Here is a 14,599-nt window from a genome sequence, read left to right as displayed (position 1 = left end):
CACCTTGATAAGTGACACCTCTTTTTGTCTTGACTTCTTTCTCTCAAAAATAGACTCAAAAGCCAGAGTTTTCCTTTCTCTCATCATCTGTGGAAATGTGTGTGCATGTTTGTCTGTCACTCCAAAGATGACACGAGCGACTAAGACTGAAAGTGCTTTGCCTTTAATCCTTCTCCCCATTGTATGCCACAACAGGAAGTCTGTCTGCTTATTGTCACCAAACTCTTTCTGTAGGCTAAAAAAGCCTTATAAATGGCTTCCATCTTCAGTTTCCATTTTTATTTCTCAGAATTCTTCTGTTTCTAACTGATTCAAATGCAACACATGTATTCATTTGTCTTCCTGTTATGATGCATTTTTGTTTCCTCTGAATGTCCTCTCTGATGCAGACTTTTGGGATGGAAGTATTGAAGGTATTGTACCTCGTCGTACTGTGACTAGTGCTAGCTGCACTTTAGTCTGGTCGTGAGCAACCCCCCTGCTTCTGATAGCTTGGCTGCATAACGACTGTGTGCTTCTGTTCGTAGAGTAGCCGTTGTGGAGTAGAATGTCGTGTCGAGTAGGTTCATAGTGCTAGTCTGTGTTCTTCAGCGTGTGTGTTTATATTCTTGTTGTCAGATGATAATAGTAGAGTTGTAATCATCTGTTTTGCACCTTGTTGCTTTTTAAATGTCCCTCTCCTACAGCATTAACCGAGCTACAAAAGTGTCCAATCTGTCTGAGCCACTTAGAACAATGACTTTTCAGTCCTTCAGATTATGGGGTAATACTATACATTAGAGTGGCCATGTTACACATATAATTTAATAGATAGTAAGCAGACATCCTAAATGTCTACCACAAGTTATTACAGAGACAGTCTCACTGGAGTAACCTGAGGATAAATGTCTTGCTCAAGTTTTTGATCGAGTCAATGCACAATTCATAACATATAATAATAAATCTCAATGCCAATGCAACCGGTTCTGCTCGGCCCACTCCAAGCGGGGCTCAAACCGGCAGCAGCCAGCATTGGGAGGCAGGCACGCTAACAGGGACGCTGAAGACTGAAGTCTTTAGAGTCAGTTGCTAGTGCCTCTTGAGGACAAGGGGAGTGAACTCCCTCTAGATGGCCCAAATTATCATGCTACATCTCAGTGTGTCTACTGTACTTAGGGCTTTATGAATCCTTGGCAAAGTCTTGGCTCATGAATGTTAACTTGGTGACTGGATGTTATCTTGCAATGTCAGAATGACATGAAGATTCATGAGTCAAGTAATTGCCATGTTGTCAAAACCAGCCAGTCTTTCAGGTCTGTCAGTTAAGGTGGAGCAACAGTTGGAAAATAATCTTGCAGAGACAGTTAGATATTGTAACAGGTTTCTGACAAGCTAACTGAAAAAAAAAACGCATTTGGTTTAATGACATTTCATGTTAAATCTATCGATTCTGTAAAGGGATAGTTCACCCTAAAATGAAAATTCTGTCATTAATTACTCACCCACATGTTCTTCCATACCTGTAAGACCTTCGTTCATTTTTAGAACACAAATTAAGATATTTTCGATGAAATCCGAGAGCTGACCCTGACCATAGACAGCAATGCAACTACCACGTTCAAGGCCCAGAAAGGTAGTAAGGACATCATTAAAATAGTTCATCAGTGGTTCAACCTTAGTTTTATGAAGTATTTTTATGGAGTAATAGAATACTATTTTGCAACAATTCTTGTCAGACTCCACCGCCATTCACAAGAGTACTCTTCTCATAGCTTCATAAAATTAAGGTTGAACCACTAATGTGACATGGACTATTTTAATGATGTCTTTACTACCTTTCTGGGCCTTGAATATGGTAGTTCCATTGCTGTCTATGCAGGGTCAGAAAGCTCTTGGATTTCATCAAAAATATCTTAAATTGTGTTCCAAAGATGAACAAAGGTCTGACGGGTTTGAAACAACATGAGAGTGAGTAATTAATGACAGAATTTTAATTTTTGGGTGAACTATCTCTTTAAGCTTTGTTACTACAGTAATGCAAGAACCTTAAATATGCACAACAGCACCACGCTTTTGCAATGTATTGACTAAGCAAATGCATTTGCATACTTGAGTGTTTGTTTATGAGTCTTCCATTAGCATAACATTATGCCATAGAATGGCGCCGTATACTTATTAAATGACCAGTCTCTCTGGAGCAACATGAGGTTAAGAGTCTTGCTCAAGAGCACAATAGTGATGGCTTCTTGAGGTGGTTGGAACCGATGAACTTCAAGTTAATAGACTTGAGCTGGAACCACTACAGTACACCACCCCCATTCCCTCCAACTTTTAAAAGAGCAGAGTTAAAGGCTGGGTCAACTACATGACTCTAAGCATAATAGGAATGCTTGCATTTAAGTAGACTGCAGGTTTCTGCTAGAGGCAGAGCAGCACTCACCAGGACACACCAGCTCCTAGAAGTCTGTTTCAGTCTGCCTTTATGTATGCACAGAACAGAGACGCAGGAGGAAGTCGTCCTACACTTCCATCAAGTCTGCTTCAGACAAAAGAGCTAAATTACAGAGGACACTGCAGAGTGGAGACAAAGATTACATAGAATTTGCTCTACCTGAGGGATAGATCACTACTGCGAGTAAAGGGATCGGGAGGGAGTGGATCCTAAGATAAATTTGAAATTTCATGAGCCATTGGTGCAGAGTGGGTCAGGAGCAGTGAGCAATGTGTTTAATGCACATATTTCGGCTCACAGGGTGCAGGACCACAGGAGGCATGGTAATGACTTTGTCTCAGTGCCTGCATGAGTTCTAACTCATAAGATGAATACTAAAGGAGGGGCAGGAGTGTGTGTGCTTTCCTGAGAAGGGGAGTGTGGCGTATTTGCAGGATGAGCAGGATATTGAGGAGTTTAACTGCAGGGACCCACAGTGATCACCTGAATGCTCGTGCATCAGTGGATGGAAGCAAGTCTGGCACAAGAGCTAGCAACAAGTTACTTGATTTAAATTCACATCTCTAATTGGCCAAAATTACTGCAAGTCAATGGCCGCTGGAGGCATGGACTTTGTATGCTAGGCTATCCTGAGTGGATGTGAGTTGCACTTGATTGGCTCATGAGTGGAAACCACGCCCACCATACAAGACAAAACCATATGTCCTTTTAGGGAGTGGCAGTTGTACCATTAGTCAAACCAAACAGAAATTGCAGAAAAAAATGTTTGACTGTTTCCAAACAGGTTTCCCAAACTTAGTAGGCCTCTGAGAGAACATGTTCAATGCGCACATGACATTTCCCAGTCTCTGGTATAGTTCAGAAACCATTTGAGTGAAAATTTTCAACTTTAATTATTCCCATGCTGAAGTTTAGGATTTTATTTGACTTTGTAGTAGTACATGGAACTCTACAGGCGAGGAAAACCCAGACAGAGGACGTTTTATGCAGTAGGTGCTCACTCCCTGTGGGACTCTATCTGTCTCTTCCTAAGGCGAATTTGGAGGATTTATGAATCTAACCTTTATTTTATGACCTTTAAAGGCGAGAGGGCTGCAGGCCAGTGGACGGGATAGTTAGGTGGAGGACTGGATTTCTCTTCCACACGTTCTTTCTCCCCTGTAATATCCCATCCTTTAAGACAGTTAAGTCATTTCTTTCTTTCTTTCTTTCTTTCTTTTTCTTTGCCTGCAATTCATGCAGTCCTGCAATCCTGCTGTTCTTTTCTTTTCCCGTTTTTCCCCTTTCCACCAATCCATCTGTCTCTTTCTATCCATCTCTCCATCCATCAACCGCTGACTGTTGCTATGCAGCGTGCTTCTTTCCCCATCTCACCTTTGCGTACCTCTCTCATACCGTGTGCACTGACCCATAACTCAAGGCAATCTCAGCTCCTTTTTAAGTAGATTACAATAGAGTCAACCCGCATTACTTTAGCCAGGTGGCTTAATAGTTTGTGAAATCCCACTTTATTGTAGTTAGTGTTCTGAGAATCGACTGACCTTTGGCATGAAAGAGGGGCCCTGCTCAGTGCTGCCCAATGAGAGCAATCAATGGTCAGCATAGATTTTGCTGTCCTGGTGTTTCATAAGTATTTGGCTGCTTAAAATGGCAGCTCCATTTAAAAGGCAATCATTGCTAAGTGACTTTCCTCTCAGCTCAATATTGCGTGACAATCGATGCATAGCAGGCTGTTAATGTGGCATCTCAAGGACCCCAGACATTGCAAATTACATTAATTAAAGCAACATTTGATTTGAGTCACAATGGCTGAATGCGTCCCAGTGCACATTGGGTTTTCACACTCAATGAAAAGTGTGGCCATTTCATTTCACTCCTCACAAATCATCTGAAGTGTCACCTGCGCTGGGTCAGCTGCCAATAATACTATATAGCCTTGCGATGAAGGAAACCGGCTCCTTCCAAAAGGCTGTGTTTCCAGGGTAACCATAAGTGGAGGTTATGACACACTAACAGAAGTGTTAACTGTTAGAGATTAAACTCTGAGGCACCAGCGATGGTTTCTGATGACACAGTGTGAGGTCGCAGCGTGGTTTTCATTTTACAGCGAGGTAATAGACGATGCCCACGGCAGTGCTGAGATTTTTAGACCACATGTTTTATTTACACAAAACTCCTGATGACTCGGAAATGTCAGGTCACGTCTCTAGGGTGCTTAATTATGGACTGGTGTGGCTAAAGGAGAATAGTCCTTAGCCTTTTCATTTCTCTTTGTGTTTGTTCATCTCAGTCTCTGCCTCTCCCAGAGAGAACATTCACATCAATCCACGTTCTTCTCAAAACTGTTGTGACAAGATTGTTTTCCACCTGTTGTCTTTTAGGAAGACTGTTTATGCCCTAACTGCATACATTAAACGCCCACACTTAACTCCAAAAACTTGATATTTATGAAAGCACTTTTTTCTCTTTCTTGAAAACGTGGGAAAAGTGACGACATGTAAATCTGACTTTTTCTGTGTTTAAGTGCTATAATCGGGTCCCCGGTGCACCTACCAACCCAGAAAACATGAAAAAGAAAGCCTTTCTCTGCAAGCTTGGGACAAAACGAGCCGCTCAGATTTTGCTTCCCCCGTGATGTAGAAAGTGGATGTTATTATAATATTACTGCCTCTTAATTCGCAAGTTTCCACCCATGGTGCCACCATTGTGTTTTCACAAGTGACAACTCCATAGCGAAATTTCAAGCAAAGCATGCTAACTGTTGTGTCTTTGGCTGCACAGAAGAACACAGAACACTATTTAGAGTCCCAGCCTCAGAGGAGACAAGAGAGCAATGGATTTATTGATTTATTTACTGTATATTACGCTGCTGCCACACAGATCTAATGTAAACATGTAATTTTTTCCCCAACTGTTTACCTTCACAGACATAACCGACTGTTTTTGTAATGTGTGTTTTTAACATAAACTTGTGTGTATTTGACAGTTTAAGCACAATAAGACATGGAAGCACTTCGTTTAGTACTCAAATGCCTGTGACAGCCGCTTTCTGTGCGTGTGTTTCAGATGTATGCGTTCAGAAAACCATACATCAGAGGTTTAAACTAATATGGTTTAAAACGCATGATTTCAATGCGATAGACATGATAATCAAAACCAAACATTTTTTTTTAGCAGAGTATCTGATGTACAAGTTGTAAAGGCACAGCCCTATTCTAGAAAAGGGGGCGAGGAGCAGCAGCTCATTTGCATTTAAAGAGACATGCACAAAAACAGCGTGTTTCTGCTTTCCGCTCCAAATAGACGTTTTCAAAATGATATAATAAATGATCTGTGGGTATTTTGAGCTGAAACATCACAGACACATTCTGGGGACACCTGAGATTTATATTACATATTGTAAAGAGGGATATAATAGGACTCCTTTAAAATAAGTATACTTCTACACCTTCATATTCTCCCACACTATGTTCTTATTCGTAAGTCTTTGGTTCTTACACACACACATAGGCTCGTACTTCAAACTAAAGATGCGTCCTAATCCGATCTGTAGTCTCCAGTCTGTCTTAACCACATTCTTACATGAGAGCATTGCTCTCTATCCAGACAAATCAAATCAGCTACTGTAAATGAACAGTCGGAGAGTGTATGTGCTCTTTACAAATATCCCCTCCTGAATGGATGAGTTTTGATAAATTCATTTGCTACCAACAGGGGCTATCAGTGGAGTTTACAGAGGATAATTGAATTGCTCTCAGAGTTTGAACTGATTTGAGGTGTGAATAGTAATGCTTTTCATATACTTCATCCCCTCAGATGGGCATTGAGCGCACTGGAGGCAGATATGGTTGTGTGAGAGCACTGATGCATGTCTGCCTGTAGTGTCACAGCCAAAAGTTTGAAAACCTAGACACCTGTTTTAGAGCTATTTGTATAAAATTGTATTAAACAGATGCAAACAGGTTGTTTCTTATCTTTTAATTTTAAGAATAAATTAAAAAGTTAGGCAAATAAGCAGCTAAACAAAAAAATTGATTATCTCAAAATATATGTGTGTGAATATATATATATATATATATATATATATATATATATATATATATATATATATATATATACATACACACACATAACCTGAAAGTGACACCAAGTAAATATTAAATTGCAGTTCGGTTTATTTCTGTTCTGTTTGGTTCCATTCAATTCGATTTAGTTGAGTTTAACTTTGAACTCTGAACTATTTCTAGCCTATTTTCAAACTTTTGGTCACAATTATTGATATATCAGTGCTCTGATGACTGGCATCATGGATATCAGCCTCTCTAAATCCATCTTCCTTCTCTTTCTGTCTGTTGCAGATGGCTGTCCAAACCGATGTAATGGAAATGGACAGTGTCTGCAGGGTCAAAACAGCTGGCACTGCGAATGCAAGACTGGATGGAGAGGTACCGGCTGCAATGTCGCCATGGAGACTTCATGTGCAGACAACAAAGACAATGAAGGAGGTGAGAGATCTTTTGTTAACTCTGTGGGAACTTTGTGACAAAGATTGTATGTGATTGGAACAGCCACATGTGCACAGGAACAGCTGCTGTGTGTAATTTCTGTAATTTCAGGAACAGCTGCTGTGAGTATTTTTATGTAATTCCAAACGGAATTAAGTATAAAAAAAAATGACAATTAGAATCCACAGATAATCTCCTTGTTTGCTATTGTCCCTACAAACAGGTAGTCAAAATCTAACCACGCACCATTAAGTGAACAAAAAGTTGTTGTGTATGTCAGACAAAGTTTGATAACACCACAGTGGAATTCTTCTTATGAATGGCTTACTTATTGTAAATTAAGCTGGCATAGTGGAAAGGTTTTTTTTGTTTAGTTTTTTACATTGAACAAATTACACACTGCATCTTAGATGTATTTCATGATCTAATGGGATGACTGTTTAGTACACTAACCAGATGTGGCAACATTTTGTCTTTTTTTTTTTTTTTTTTTTTTTTTTTTTTTTTTTTTTTTTTTTTTTTTTTGGCCTGTCAGTAACACAGATAACACATGACAGTACGTATGTGTAGTTATGCTATCATCATTCACAGCCTTTTTTTTTTTTTTTAATATAATTTTTTTTTTTTATTAATTAATTAATTAAATTTTATATACCCTTTTATTTAACCATACTATGACCGACAAGACCAGGGGACAGAGAAAACAAGAGAGAGAAAAAAAATAAAAAAAATAATAATAATAATAATAATAATAATAATAATAAAAAAATAATAATTATAATTATAATGATAATAATAAAAATAATAATAATAATAAAAAAAAAAAAAAAATTGTGGATAAAGTCAACAGAGAAGGGGGGGAGAGAGAGAGAGGAAAAAAAAAGAGAATGGGGGATAGAGAGAGAGAGGAAAAAAACAAAACAAAAAAGAAAACAGACAATTTGCTTCGATACCTGCTGACAAAAAGAGAAAACAACAGAAGACACAACAGAAGACACAACATCAGAGAAACTGCAGCAACAACCAACATCTGTATGAATCACAATAAATTCTAAATGTTAAATGTTATTGAGCAACACGCATAACTAATATTACAAAATAAGTTTTGAAGCAACAGCAGATCAGAACAATGTGTGTCTGTGAGCACCCGTTCTTACACCAATGTGAATGCTTGAGTGTACACCTGTGTGTGTGAGCGCGCTTGTGTTCATAAGGTTCCTCCATGTAAATGTTTAATAGTGTGTGTGTGGGGAACAACAGCCCCATCCCGCAAGGCATGAAGCAGGCATGGAAGAGACCCAGGCCCCAAACATCCGGAGGCCCCCCAGGGCACGGGACCCCCAGGGGAACCACCGCAGGGACAACTGCGGCCCCCACCCAGAAAAGGGCAGAGGAGAGCCCGAAGGTGGGACATCCGACAGCCACAGTGTAGACACCCCAGGGTGCCGTGGCGGCAAGCCCGCAGGCTCCGCCGGCAGCCGACCACACCAGGGCAGACCGAGCCCTGGGCCCGGAGATCCAAGGGCCCCCCACCCCCCAACCGGGGCCCAGCAAGGCCAGTAGGGCCAGGCCCCGCCAAGCGACCGCCGAGAGTGGGCCAGCGCTCACCCGAGCATCCTGCCCCGGCGCGAGAAACCACCAATGCACCGGCGGCATCCTCCACCGGCAGGGCATGGTGGTGGGGTGGGGGTCGACTGAGATGATGAGTGAGGTGGAGTCTAAGGCCCGACCTGACACATAGACGTAGACGAACAAGCACACATATACACAAGCATACGTTCCCACCCTCATGCACGCAACGAATATTCTCACCCTCGCCCCACATGTAGACACACAAAAATGGACATGGTACCCACACTCACACTCCCTATATGCACTCTATACTCCTAGATCCAGGCACCACCACCCCCAGAGGGGTAATCAGCGCCCGATCCCGGAGCTGAACCCCCTTCGCTCTGGCGTGGGGACAGGAAGACCACCCCGGTCCCCGCAGCAGCAGAGAAGACCACCAGCCCAGACCCCGACCGGGCGGCCAGCTCATCCTCGCAGCCCCCGGCCCCGGACAGAGAACAGAGAACAGGGGTGTGAGATAAAAAAAAAAAAAAAAAAAAAAAAAAAAAGAGACCCCATGCTTCACCTCACCCGCTCAAATGTAGTGTTGGTGTGTGTTGTTCTAAGGTGCTTTAAAACAGGGGTGCTTTAAAACAGGGGAGGGGCACCCTCCACAAGCTTGTGTCAGCTCGTCCCCTCCCTAGAGCCCTCAATGTCTATGTGCAACTTAAAATTGAGAAGTGGGCACTGGCACCAGAGGGAAGGCTGAATGAACAGACCGCCCTCCGGATGCCATTCAGTGTGCCCACCCCCAAGGCCCTATATGTATGTGTCATGTGACAGTAAGTAATGAGAATGTCTAAGCTGTAATGTGTGATTGAGATGCAGGTGGCCACGAGGAGACAGAGGAGTACCACCTCCCCCGCATCCCAGCGACACACCCGCACCTCAAAACCCTACCTATGTGTTGGTGTGATGGAGCGGGAGAAGTGAAGCCTTAGGGATGGGGAGGAAAGCATCAGAGGGGGCAAAATACCCCCCCCTTCGGAGCCAGCTCCCCCGCTGACCCCCATAGGCACCCCCGTTACCCCAAATGTGGTTAAATTACAGATGTGGCAACATTTTGTATGTATCTATACCTCTGTTCACAATTCGTGAATGTGTAAACTTCATAGGAATAAGCTAACCTTTTCTCAGAAAGTTACTAGAGCTGGACTGTTGGCTTTCATCTGAAATGACAGATTAAAAAAAGCATGTCAGATGTTCTGTAGTAAGTTATTTAATTCAAAGCCTAAAGGTGAGGGAAAGAAGAAAGCGCTTTTCGAACTCTTTGGTAAATGAATACTGGAACAGAGACAAAATTCAAATCCAACATCTTTGTGTTCAAAACCTACAAGAACACTTTGATGAAACGGCCTCTTGTTCAACAGATGAAGAATGTTCCCTTTTTTTGAACAGAGAACGAGATGAAGAGAGAAATCTTTAGCAGCCTTAGGCAGCTCTGATTGATTGTGCACCATTGTGATATGACATTACTCATCACACCGCTGTTTTCTTTCTTCTAGATGGTCTGACTGACTGTATGGATCCAGACTGCTGTATCCAAAGCCCCTGTCAGAACAGTCCGCTTTGTAGAGGGTCCAGGGATCCCTTACAGATCATCCAGCAAGGCCAGCACCCTGAGCAGAAAGTCCGTTCCTTCTACGACCGTGTTAAGATGCTAGTGGGCCGGGACAGCACACATATAATCCCTGCAGACAATCCATTTAACGCAAGGTAGATTGCTTTACTGCACACAACAACTTGGTAAATGTCATGTCGCTTGAATTATATGGTAGAAGAAAAATTAAATATCCACTGAAGTGCACACAATTTATGCTATATCTGTTGAGAGAAAATTGAGTGCTAGGATAGTTATTGTCAGTTCTGTGCTAATTCGTAACCCCAGAGCTATTTTTAAGGAACTGTATCGATTGTTGTCAGTGATGCTACAACATCTTCCTGTCTCTTTCTACTGTATTTCTTGGAGTAACTGACAGATGTGTTGGCTAATGGGAAATGTATGGGATTTTTTGACAGCAGTTGTTGGATTGATGATATCGCTTTGGATTTATTGGTTATCGAGCAGCTGATGTCTTCTTGTTTGTTCTGTGTTCTCCAGTCTGGCATCACTGATCAGAGGTCAGGTGGTGACAACAGATGGAACCCCGCTGGTGGGAGTAAATGTGTCGTTTGTCAAGTACCCACAGTATGGCTACACCCTCACACGCCAGGATGGAACGTAAGTTTACCGTAGTACTCGTACCAACCACGGTTGTCCTCAAAGAATTTTTTTGCTTTTTAAATTGTACTTCAACTGAGAAGTGAGGTAACAAACTGCAATTTAAATTTGAATGTAACTAATTTTTAACTGGAAAAGCAGTTTGTAAGACAAAGTTTGAATGTTGGCTTGACAGCTTTGTTTAAATGTTGTAAAAAATGGTTTAATGGATGGATGGTGTCTTGTGGCCATTTAAATTTAAAGTCACACTCGTTCTTCAGTTCTGAATTTTGTCCAACCCTGGTACCTACACATCCAAGCCGATCATCCAAGCAACAAACAACCCTTTCCCCTCTGAAACAGTTTGATTATTTCTGCCGCCAAGCCTTATTTTGTGACTTACTTGTTTACATAAGCTTCTAGTGATTTAGAGAGCTACATGCTAACTGAACAAATCTTTATTAGATTCATTTAGAGCCAAGTAAACTCAGCCTTTCCATTGAAATGACTGCAATCTATCAAAACAATGAATTATCCCTCCCAGAGAAATGGTATTTTTAATGGTAAAAGCATTCAGAATGTAATGGCGCTATCAATAACTGAGAATAACAAGTATATATTTGTTTTTTTGTTGCACTCTGTTTTCCTTTCCCCCTTCCTCTTGCTCTGTGTCATTAGATTTGACCTCATTGCCAATGGTGGGGCCTCTCTCACCCTCCGATTCGAGCGGGCTCCATTTTTGAGTCAAGAGCGCACAGTGTGGCTCCCGTGGAACATTTTCTATGCCATGGACACTCTGATGTTAAAGACAGAGGAGAACACCATCCCGAGCTGTGACCTCAGCGGCTTTGTGAGGCCTGATCCTGTGGTGGTGGCCTCCCCCCTTTCTTCTTTCTTCAGTTCTTGTCCAGGAGAGAGGTCCATCATTCCAGAGACACAGGTATTATGAAATCCTCGCTTCCTTGAAACATTCATTACTGTAATTAGCAGATTAATGCATTTTGCACTGATGGGATCCTTCAGTTACACTTTACCTTTAAATTTTGCTCACTTCAACATCCCAAATATAGCTTTTTTCACTTTATTCGTGTTCCTTCACCACTCTCTCCTTGGTCATTAAATTAGTTGACAGGTTGTTAACCTGACGAAACTCACAGGTCATCAACCATTTTCACTCTAATTATACTCTTTTGTTTGCATTTTCCCCTTCCTTTCATCTTTTTAGTCTTTCTTCTACCCCCTGACCTTCCTAATCATGTTCTATTCTTGTTTGAGAATACCATTTTCCTATGACGTGAAAATCATCCTTCCATCTCTCTGCCAGGTTCTGCATGAGCAGCTAGAGATTCCTGGCACCAGTCTGAAGCTCTGTCACCTGAGTTCACGGACCCCAGGTTACCGCTCTTTGCTCAAGATCACCATGACTCAAGCCGTGGTGCCTCTCAGCCTGGTCAAAGTCCATTTGATGGTTGCCGTAGAGGGACACCTCTTTCAGAAGTGGTTCCATGCCTCACCCAACCTTGCCTACACCTTTATCTGGGACAAGACAGATGCATATGGTCAGCATGTCTACGGCCTCTCTGATGCAGTGGGTAAGCATACATAATTAATTGTGACTGGAATGGTGGCTTAGTTATTAGCACACATGCTCCAAAACAAAGTTATTATCCCATTGCAGTTACTGGTCCTACAAAAATATAACTTTTAGGCTGAAAACGAGTTTGGGCGAAATTATTAAAAGAAGTTGAATTAGTGCTTCGCCAATCATACGTTTAGACAATGTTAGTGCCTGTTTCCTGCACACAACTTGGGTAAGCTACAACAGGTAAAGAGCTAAGGCTGAGTTGACTATATTAATTTCTAGGTTTTAATAAATCTTTGTTTTGATGAACCAGATCTTTTAATCTCTGCTGGTTTCTGTTGATGAGTAAACCTCAATAAATATTATTTGTAACACACCTAGCATCCAGTAATTAGAATAATCTTTGTGCTTTGTTACTTTTGATATGAAACAAAGTCTGTTTTTTTTTTTATTTTGTCAATTTTATAACAAAACTTAACCAAACAAATGCGCTTTGATGCTCTTTAATATGGCACAACACAATGCTGTAGCCGTCTCAGTTCAAGCAGCACATAAACTGATCATCTTCCTCTTTATTACTAGTTATAGCACAGAATAAACATGAATTAACATTAGAAGGTATATTAAAAGAAACACTTGCTGAAATATCAGTGTTTCAAACACAGAAAGACGTCAGCTTGTAAACAATGTCACAGAATGCTACCTTTATCTCAGGAGAACAATTCAATAGCTCAATAGTTAGCCTTATGTGCAATTTAAATGTTTATATACCATTTTTGAGTGTTGATTATTAAGTATATTGATTAATTATTTGTTTATTAAATAAACTTTATTTCAGTTTTCAGCTAAAATAAAAAAAAAATTGGTTTTGTTGTTTCATTTAAAAAAATATATAATGTTGTTCCATCACTAATGTAAATACAAAGTTTGGTCTTGTTGCAATGGAAATAGGCATGACTTTCAGTTCATAACATTTACAGAAAATGAATATAACAGTAAAATGTAAGTTATGTGCTGGCGAATGCATTAAACACATCTCTCAAGTGCATTAAACGGCACAAATGCTCTGTCAGCACTTGACATGGTACCCAGCCCACATTAAACTCTTCTCTTATGAGCCTCTTTTGAAACGGTTAAGGTAAGAGCTCTCAGGCTTTGAGCAGATTGGGTTGTGTGCTTTCACCATTTTTCTGTTTCATCTTATCATACAAACATGCTTTTCACTACTTTAAGTAACATTAATAACAGATGTTCTCCACATCACAACTCACAAAATCCAACTAATCCATTAAAAAAAAATGTCATCATCTAGATTGGCTTGTGACACTGTGAAATTCACCTGTCAAATATAAAATTTGTCCATTTTTGGTGCTTGATGGGTGTTTATTTGGGACCCTGGGGATGGTAATGACCATTCAGGACACACGGCAGTTAAACAGCCATGGGTAATCAGTCACTCTGCTGACTGAATACAGTGAGAGTTAACACATCAGACAGGATTTGTGCTCATGCGTGTGAACGTAGGACCCAAAGATCATTCAGCCTGACCGTCCCTGTCAGAGAAACACACAGGTTCATAGAGCAGCTGCAGTGAGCCGAGGGAAACGCTGAGAACAGCACTCTGTCTGGTGTGACCTCCTTATAACACCCACTAATCTCTCTTTGTCTTTCCGCTGCTTTCTCAGCCTGTCTACTTTCCAGCTCCCTACATCTTTTTCATTTATATTTTGAGATATCCACAGTACCGCTCGCATCTACATAGCTATAAATTCTCACCTGCCTCGTCTGTATATCTCCATATGTATTTATGCTAATGGATTCATGGAGTTGTGCTCCACTTTTCAAGAAATGGAAGGAAAGTTTTTTGTGGAAACGCGTATCTTGCAATGACCCTGTGGCAGCAGCACAGATCACACGGTCCTGTTGGAGAAGTGAAAGCTGAAGTCATGTCCAGCCACAGGGTGTCTGAACAAATCACGTTCACACTTTACCGAGGTGCTTTGTGGTTGTGAAAAGCACCCAAGCTGCTGTGATTTGTGAAGGCTTGCCCAGAACCTGATATGTCCTGCTTCTGCCCAGCAGTCTGCAAAGAGAAATGTTGTGATGATTGATGCAGGGTCATTTATAGCTTACAGTTGCCTCATATGTGTGTCTCTAAGTGCTGAATTTTTATTGTTTCTCTAAATTTCCTGGCTTTTAATTTAGCATGTGGTTTTTAAATAAATATTTATATTCTCCCTCACTGTTTCTCAGCTAGACTCCCCATCCAA

At 41.1% G+C, this 14,599-nt stretch overlaps 1 protein-coding gene across 4 annotated transcripts in view; it reads left to right on the top strand.

Annotated features, from left to right (window-relative positions):
- Positions 1-14,599, top strand: part of LOC306853715 (teneurin-2-like) — a gene marked incomplete at its 5' end in the record, with an annotated part of 227,949 nt that overhangs the window by 200,630 nt on the left and 12,720 nt on the right. For all 4 annotated transcript variants that reach the window (XM_079391337.1, XM_079391335.1, XM_079391336.1 and 1 more), the window contains 5 exons: positions 6,790-6,936; positions 10,053-10,263; positions 10,649-10,768; positions 11,426-11,687; positions 12,072-12,339. In XM_079391337.1, the coding sequence (XP_079247463.1) occupies positions 6,790-6,936; positions 10,053-10,263; positions 10,649-10,768; positions 11,426-11,687; positions 12,072-12,339 (1,008 nt within the window). The remainder of the gene's footprint in view (positions 1-6,789; positions 6,937-10,052; positions 10,264-10,648; positions 10,769-11,425; positions 11,688-12,071; positions 12,340-14,599) is intronic.

This window comes from Barbus barbus (assembly GCF_936440315.1).
Source record: "Barbus barbus genome assembly, chromosome: 33".
NCBI classification, from domain to species: domain Eukaryota; kingdom Metazoa; phylum Chordata; class Actinopteri; order Cypriniformes; family Cyprinidae; genus Barbus; species Barbus barbus.
Note: the sequence above shows the minus strand (reverse complement) of the source record. Positions and strands in the feature narration are given on the sequence as shown.